We start from the raw sequence: 8231 nt of genomic DNA, 5'->3' as shown, positions 1-8231 counted from the left end.
GGTGGGATTTCCTGTTTTCCCCCACAGATGAGAACGGGACTTCCTGTTTTCCCCACCAGAGGGGGCGGGATTTCCTGTTTTCCCCCACGGATGAGGGTGGGACTTCCCATTTTCCCCACCAGAGGGGGCGGGATTTCCTGTTCCCCCCCCCCCCCCCGATGAGGGCAGGATTTCCTGTTTTCCCCACCAGAGGAGGCGGGACTTCCCATTTTCCCCCACTGATGGGGCGGGATTTCCGCTTTTCACTGCCAGAAAGGAGGGGATGGGGGCGGGACTTCCTGCCGTAGAAGGTGTCCCCGCCTTGGCGAAGGCGGGATTTCCTGTAATGCCCTTTGCTTTGACCCATGGGGTGCCTGAGTGGGCGGGACTTCCTCTGTCACCAGCCATCTGTCCCATCCCGGGGGGTGGCGGAGGGCGGGGCATCCCTGCAGAGGCGGGACTTCCTGCGTCGCCCCCTGCCCTGCCCACCCACCCGCTGGGGAGGCGGGAGCGTCGTCGTCCCTCATTGGTCGTTGAAGGGGTCGCGGGGGCGGGCCCAGGGGTCGCCGGGGGGCGGGTCCCGCCGGGGTCCCGCCGAGACGAAGCTCCAGGGGTCGATGCGGGGGCGCAGGGGGGAGGGGCGGGGTCGCGCCGCCGGGCCGGGGGGGCCGGGGGAGCCGGGGGGGCGCGGGGACGGGGGGCTGGGCAGCACCACACCTGGGGGGGGAGCCGGGGAGGGGGGGCCGTCAGGGGGGGCCCACTGCCCTCCCTGAGCCCCGAAACTGCCCCACGGCCCCCCCCAGAACCGCCCCACGGCCCCCACGGCTGCCCCATGGCCCCCCCCCCGGCTGGCCCCCAGGCCCCCCAGCTGCCCCATAGCCTCCCCATAGAGCCCCACACCTGCCCCACGGATGCCCCCACCATCTCATATCTGCCCCACGGACCCCCCTGCTGCCCCGTAACTGCCCTGCAGAGTCCCATGACCAGCTATTGCGCTCCCAAACTGCCCCATAGCTGCCCCACAGACCTCCAACTGCCCCATAATTGCCCCACAGACCCCACGACTGCCCCATAGCTGCCCCACAGACCCCCCAAGTGCCCCATAACCACCCCACAGTCTCCCCAAGTGCCCCATAGCTGCCCCACAGACCCCCCAAGTGCCCCATAGCTGCCCCAGTCTCCCCAAGTGCCCCATAGCCGCCCCACAGACCCCCCAAGTGCCCCATAGCCGCCCCACAGACCCCCCCAAGTGCCCCATAACCACCCCACAGTCTCCCCAAGTGCCCCATAGCTGCCCCACAGACCCCCCAAGTGCCCCATAACCGCCCCACAGACCCCCAACTGCCCCATAAGCTCCCCACAGAGCCCCATGACCAGCCCACGGACACACCAACTACCCCATAGCTGCCCCACAGACCCCCCCAACTGCCCCACAGACAACCCCCCCCCAAGTTGCCCCTTGCCCCCAGCCCCACTTACCCCACCCGGGGGTCCCAGCGCCCGGGCTCAGCTCGCGGGGTCTCCGGGCACCCAGGGGCGACGGCTGCAGCACCAGCTCTGGGGTCCCGGGGGTCCGGCCACGGCTCGGCTCAGGGGTCCCAGGGGTCTGGGCGCGACCCAGCTCAGGGGTCCCGGGAGTCCGGGCACGGCTCAGCTCAGGGGTCCCGGGGGTCCGGGCTCCCCCTTGCTCAGGGGTCCGGGACCAATTCAGCTCCAGGGTCCCAGGGGTCCGGGCCCGCCCCTGCTCGGGGGTCCCAGGGGTCTGGTCCTGACCTGGGTCTGGGGTGCCAGGGGTCCGGACTTGGCTCGGATCTGGGGACTCAGGCGTCCGGGCTTGGCTTGGCTCAGGGGACCCGGGCGTCTGGGCGCGACCCGGCTCGGGGGTCCCAGGTGAGCTCAGCTCCGGGGACCCAGGGACCCGGGCCCGGCTTGGCTCAGGGGTCCCAGGCGAGCTCAGCTCCGGGGACCCCGGGGTGCGAGCCCGCCCCGTCTCGGGGGTCCCGGGCGCGCGTGCAGGCCGGCGGGGGGACAGGCGGAGAAGGCCGGGGGAGGGCGGGGGGCTGCGGGGGGTCTCAGCGGGGGACAGGTCGCGGCCAAGCCCCAGGGACGCCAGCAGGGCCGAACCCCGCAGCAGCGCCCGGCGGAGCAGCCGCGGGGTCCCCCCCCGCTCCCCCCGGCCCTCCTCAGGCTCGGGGGTCCCAGCCTCGCCTGTGGGAAATGAGGGGGGGGGGCGTGAGCGGAGGCAGGACCCCCGACGACCCCCCAGGACCACCATCCCCTCCCTCCCCACCCCCGGGGACCCCCCCAGGGACTCACCGTTGGGGGACGCATCCCCCGGGCTGACCTCGTCGGCATCCAGGTACCAGGTGGTCTCCTCCGGCCGCAGCCTCCGCCTGCGGGGGGACCCAGGTGTTGGGGTGGGGGGGACCGAGAACCCCCCCAGGCCCCCCCCGACCCCCCCCAGGGGTGCGGGACCCACCTGCCATTGAGGGCGCTGCCCTTCCCCCCGCGCCGCTCCAGACCCCCGAGCCCCCGTGGCGGCTCCTCCTCCTCCTCCGGCTCCACTGGGGGCAGAGAGGGGCGTGATGTCATCCGCGGGGCGGCATGACATCACACCCGGCACGGCGTCATTGCAAAACACTCCCGCCCTCCCCTAGCTGTGACGTCACACCCCACCCACCAATCCCAGCTGGGTCTGTGATGTCATTTCCTCCCGCTTCCCTTCCCGCCGGTGTGCGACATTGCTTTCTCCACCGCCTAGCTGGCGATGTCATATGTCAGCAGCGATGACATCACCACCCAAGACTGCCTAGCCACCTAGGATCTCTGACATCACCTCCCAGCAGACGTGACATCACAGGCAGCACCTCCCTGATTGGCTGCCCCCCCCCCCCCAAATGATGACATTACTCACACTGGATGGCGCGCAGGCGGGGGAAGGGGGGCGACCCCCCCCCCAGCCCCTCCTGGGGGTCACGGCTCCGGGGATCCCCCCCCGGTGCAGCCTGGACTGTCAGGCGGTGCTTGAAATCTGGGGGGGCAAGGGGGGGCACAGGGGTCAGCGCAGCCCCCAGTCCCCCCCCAAACCCAACTGCCCCCCCAGCGCCCCCCCCCCCCCCGTACCCTGGGGCATGCCGATGTGGTCGGCGGGCCGTCGGGGCCGTCGGAAGGGGGGTCTCCGTCGTTTGGGGGCTGGGGGGGGCCGGGGGGGTCCCCGCAGCATCAGGCTGAGCTCCCGCTCCAGCACCTCCAGCTCCCGCCGCGCCACCGCCGCCTCCCGCTGCCGCAGCGCCTCGGCCTGGCACCGCTGCGCCCGCGACGCCCGCGCCACCGCCTCCTCCCGGCTCCGCAGCTCCTGGGGGGGGGGGCACGGGATCGGGGTGGGGGGGAGACACGGACACGGGGACGGGGGGGGCATGGACCAGCTGTGAGCAGCACCAGGACAGGGTCAGGCTGCCGCTGCTGGGTTTGGGGGGGGCACTTGGGGGTCCCAAGGAATCTGAAAGTGGCCCGGGGGGGTTGCAGGGTGTCCTGGGGGGGTCCCAGGGGATCAGAGAGGGTCCCAAGGGGGTCCCAGGTGTTCCAGGGGGGGCCCAGAGGATCTGAGTGTGTCCCGGGGCAGTCCCAGGGGGTCCTAAGTGTCCTGAGGGGGTCCCAGGGGATCTGAGGGTATCCCAGGGGGGTCTCTGATGATCTCAGGGTGTCCCAGGGGGCCCTCAGGGGGTCCTAAGCGTCCCGGGGGGGTCGCAGGTGATCTGAGAGTGTCCCGAGGGGGTCTCAGGGGGTCCTAGGCATCCCAGAGAGGTCTCAGGAGATCTGAGAGGGTCCCAAGGGGGTCCCAGCAAATCTGAGAGTGTCCCGAGGGGGTCTCAGGGGGTCCTAAGTGTCCCGGAGGGGTCCCAGAGGATCTGAGGGTGTCCCAGGGGGGTCTCTGAGGATCTGAGGGTGTCCCGGGGGGTCCCAGGGGATCTGAGGGTGTCCCGGGGCTGGGTCCTAGGGGATCCTAAGTGTCCCAAAGGGGTCCCAGAGGATCGGAGGGTGTCCCAGGGGGATCTCTGAGGACCTGAGGGTGTCCCAGGGGGGCCCCAGGGGGTCCTAAGTGTCCCGGAGGGGTCCCAAGGGATCTGAGGGGGGTTCCAAGGGGGGGTCCCAGGGCATCCTAAGTGTCCCGGGGGGGTCCCAGAGGATCTAAGAGTGTCCGAGGGGCGTCCCGCAGATCTCCCAAAAGGATCCCAGAGAGTCCCAGGGTGTCCCCATGGTTGAAGGGGGTCCCAGGAGGGGCCAGGGGGGTCCCAGGTGTTTGGGGAGGGTCCTGGGGGGTTCCTGGGGGCGGCACCTTCTCCCGCGCCCGCAGCTCGTCAAAGAGCCCCTGGATCTCGCGGCGCCAGCTCTCCTGCAGGGAGTGGAAGGACTCGGGGGGCCCCAGCCCCGCCGGCTCCAGCCCTGACAGCCGCCGCAGGATGGTCCCGAAGCCCGGCCGTCGGTGGGGGTCCTGCTCCCAGCAGGCTGCGGGGGCACCCAGGTGTCTGGGGGGGGCGCTCCTGAGGAACCCCGGTGTCCCCCATGGGACGTAGGGGCTCCCACTGGGGACCCAGGAGCGCCCTCATGGACCCAGGCATCCAGGTACCCCAGGACTCAGGAGTGGGGGTCCCCACACCCCACCCAGGGTCCCCAGGACATCCAGGCACCATCCACCCCCCCCCTCCACGGACCCAGGTGTCTGGGTACTCCAGGACTTAGGAGTGGGGGTCCCCATCCCCAACCTTCCCACCCGGGGACCCAGGCATCTGGGTACCCCCCAACCCCACAAAGGGCCCAGCCCCCTGAGTGCCCCCCAGGTGTCCGGGTACCCCCCAGAGGTCCCAGCGCCCCCCCCAGCCCCCCAGCACGGACCTGCCATCAGCTGGGCGAAGGGTTGGGGGCAGGTGGAGGGGATGGGCAGCGTCAGTTTGTTGACGGCCACCCCGTACGCCACCGCCAGCCCGTCGATCCCCCGGTACGGCACCTCCCCGGTCAGCAGCTCCCACAGCAGCACCCCGTAACTGGGGAGAGGGGGGGCAGGGGGGTGGTGTCAGACCCTGGACCCGCTCTGACACCCCCCCAAAACCCCCAGGGACCCAGGTGTTTGGGTGCCCTGCATCCCCCCCACCCATGGACCCAGGTGGCCAGGTACCCCAGGACTCAGGGATGGGGGTCCCCATGCCCCCCCAGGGTCCCCAGGAAATCCAGGCACCCTTCATTCCGCCCCCCCCCATCGCCATGGACACACGCATCTGAGGGTCTTCCACTCCCCCCCACAGGGACCCAAATGTCTGAGTACCCCAGGACTCAGGGATGGGGGTCCCCATGCCCCCCCCAGGGTGCCCAGGACATCCAGGCACCCTCCACCCCCTCCCCCAGACCCAGATGTCAGGGTCCCCCAGGACTGAGGGGTCCCCATCCTCCCCACGGCACCTCCCGGGACCCCCCCCCCCCTCAAGACGCGGTACCTCCAGACGTCGCTGCCCTTGGAGAAGGTGGACGCCTTGATGACCTCGGGCGCCATCCAGGCGTAGGTGCCGGCCGCGCTCATCTTCGTCGTGCGCTGCCACTCGCGGGCGAGGCCGAAGTCGGTGATCTTCAGCGTTTTCCCGCTGACATCGTCTCCCTCCACCGGCTGCGCCAGCAGAACTGGGGGGGTGGGCGGAGGGGGGTGGGTCAGCAGACCCTGGCGTCTGGGACCCCCCACCCCTGGGACCCCAGCCCTGACTCCCAAGGGCCTCTGGGGTCCCTCTCTGCTCCACGGGCTGCCCCCCGCCCCATCACCAGGAGCACCCATGGGTGCCCCATTACCCCACTACACGGTGGGTGTCCCCCCACCCCATCGCCAGGAGCACCCATGGGTGCCCCACTACCCATTGCACGGTGCGTTCCCCTGCCCCATTTCCCCCCAACGCCGTCACCAGAAACACCCATGGGTGCTCCATTATGCAGTGCATTTCCCCCCACACCGTTGCCAAGAGCACGCATGGGTATCCCATTACCCCACTACATAGTGCATCCCCCCCACCCCATCGCCAGGAGCACCCATGGGTGCCCCATTACCCCATTACATGGTGCATTCCCCCTGTCCCATTTCAAACAGCCCCCATGGGTGCCCCATTACCCAGTGCATCCCCCCCACCCCAATGCCAGGAGCACCCATGGGTGCCCCATTACCCCACTACATGCTGTGTCCCCCTACCCCATCGCCAAAAGCACCCATGGGTGCCCCATTACCCATTGCACGGTGCATCCCCCTGCCCCATTGCCCTCCACCCCACTGACAGGAGCACCCATGGGTGCCCCATTACCCTCTTATATGGTGCATCCCCCCACCCCATCACCAGGAACACCCATGGGTGCCCCATTACTCATTGCATGGTGCGTCCCTATCCCGTTGCCCCCCACCCCATCACCAGGAACACCCATGGGCGCCCTGTTACCCCACTACACGGCGTGTCCCCCCACCCCATCCACTGGGAGCACCCACGGGTGCCCCCCTCCCGCTGCCACCACCATGCTCACCGTTGCTGGACTTGAGGTCGCGGTGGATGAGGGGGACGGGGGTCCCGGCGTGCAGGTATCGCATCCCCCGGGCCACCTGCCGGGCCCAGTCCAGCAGGACGGCGGGGGGCACCCTGCGCCCCGCCAGTGCCCGCGAGAGGGGCCCCCCTGCCGCGAACTCCATCACGAGGCAGAGGTGGGGGGGCTCCAGGCAGACGGCACGCAGGGCCACCACGTTGGGGTGCCGCAGGCGGGCGTAGAGCCGGGCCTCCCGCCGCAGGCTGGCCGCCCCTGCCGCCCCCGCGTCCCCCCGCGCCGCCTTCACCGCCACCACCTGCCCCCGCCAGGTCCCCCGGAAGACCCTCCCGAAGCCCCCCGCCCCGATCACCTCCTCCAGCCGCAGCTCCCCGAAAGCCGCCCGCGCCGGACCCCCCCCCGGGGGCGAGGGGGAGCGGGACCCTCCCGGGGAGGGGGGCGAAGGGGAGCGGGACCCCCCTGCGGAGGCAGGGGAAGGGGAGCGAGACCCCCCCAAGAAGGGGGGGGAAGGAGAACGGGACCCCCCTGGAGGGGAGGGGGAGGGGGAGCGGGAACCCTCCAGGAAGGGGGGTGAGGGGGAGCGGGACCCCCCCGGGGGGGACGGGGAGAGGGATGCCCGGCCCCACTCCATGGGGTGCTCCCCCCCCACCCCAGCCCCCCGCTGGGGGTCGAATGGGTGCTCAGGAAGGGAGGGGGCTGCTACAGGTGCCTGGGGGAGTCCTACGGGTGCCAGGGGGACCCCATGGGGGGTCCTATAGCTCCTGGGGGTCACCGGGGTCTCCCTACAGGTGCTGCCTGTAAGGTCTGACAGCTCCGGGGGGGGTCCCGCTGGGGCAACAGGGGGCCTGTGGGGGTCTAGGAGTGCCTATGGGGGTCTAGGAGGGGTCTCTGGGGGCCCGTGGGGGTCTATGGGGGTCTACAAGTGCCTATAGTTGCCTATGGGGATCTCTGGGGCCCTACAGGGGTCTAGGGGTGCGTATGGTGGGGGTCTAGGGGTCACCGGGGGTCCCCACGGGTCGCTATACCTTACCTCGGTCTCTACAGCTCCTACGGGTCCCTGAGGGGTTACCAGGGTCCCTGGGGGTCCTATAGGTCCCCCCCCAGCCGCTACAAGCCCCTGTGGGCCCCCATGGTCCCTCCCCTGACCCCCCCCGACCCCCAGCAGCCCCCGTCCCGTCCCCGCCTGATCCCCGCCGGTGCGTCCCGGGTCGGGGGGGGGGGGGTTTAAGGAAGCAGCATCCCCCGGGATGTTGCTGGGGGTAAAAGGGGGGGGGGGAAGCAGGCGGGAAGAGGGGGTCGACCCGGACGCCTGTGGGTTCCCCGGGGGGGTCGGCGGCGGTTTCTCCCCCACACCCCCCCCCCCCCAGTCCCGTCCCGCGCTGGCTGGAGGCGGCACCGGGGAAGGCGGAGCCGGGACATTGTCACCGGGACAAAGGAAAAGGAACCAGGGCCGGACGGGGCGGGACCGGGGATGAAGGAGAAAAAGGCGGGGGGGGGGGAACCGGACGCTTGGGCCCACTGAAGGGGGGATGGACACGGGGACCACTTAGGGGGCCCCGGGGCCTACCCTGAGGCCTAGGCCCGCGGTGGGGCGGCGAGGCCTGGATCCCCACCGGGGGGGGGTCCTGCCCCCCCCTCCCCGGTCCCCCCGAACGGGGGGACCGGGGAGGGGTGGGGCAGGACCCCCCTCC

At 71.1% G+C, this 8231-nt stretch overlaps 1 protein-coding gene across 1 annotated transcript; it reads right to left on the bottom strand.

Annotated features, from left to right (window-relative positions):
* Positions 1-40: 40 nt before the first annotated feature.
* MAP3K11 (mitogen-activated protein kinase kinase kinase 11) lies at positions 41-8172 on the bottom strand. The gene is made up of 10 exons (XM_069809471.1): positions 6526-8172; positions 5469-5649; positions 4873-5021; positions 4316-4485; positions 3103-3334; positions 2894-3010; positions 2459-2543; positions 2296-2372; positions 1459-2187; positions 41-696 (listed from the first exon to the last, which is right to left on the bottom strand). The coding sequence occupies exons 1-10, from the start codon at positions 7169-7171 to the stop codon at positions 503-505; spliced, it is 2580 nt and encodes an 859-aa protein (XP_069665572.1). The 5' UTR covers positions 7172-8172; the 3' UTR covers positions 41-502.
* Between the last annotated feature and the right edge of the window lie 59 nt (positions 8173-8231).

Source organism: Haliaeetus albicilla, chromosome 22 (genome assembly GCF_947461875.1).
Source record: "Haliaeetus albicilla chromosome 22, bHalAlb1.1, whole genome shotgun sequence".
NCBI classification, from domain to species: domain Eukaryota; kingdom Metazoa; phylum Chordata; class Aves; order Accipitriformes; family Accipitridae; genus Haliaeetus; species Haliaeetus albicilla.
Note: the sequence above shows the minus strand (reverse complement) of the source record. Positions and strands in the feature narration are given on the sequence as shown.

Bases quoted from the DNA above. Each gene is read 5' to 3' on its own strand.
- MAP3K11 (XM_069809471.1), bottom strand. From the start codon at position 7,171: ATGGAGTGGGGCCGGGCATCCCTCTCCCCGTCCCCCCCGGGGGGGTCC. The intron at 3,335-4,315 runs GTGCCGCCCCCA...CCCCCCCCCCAG, and splicing joins AGCTGCGGGCGCGGGAGAAG to GAGCTGCGGAGCCGGGAGGA. The intron at 697-1,458 runs GTAAGTGGGGCT...CTCCCCCCCCAG, and splicing joins CGCTGGGACCCCCGGGTGGG to GTGTGGTGCTGCCCAGCCCC.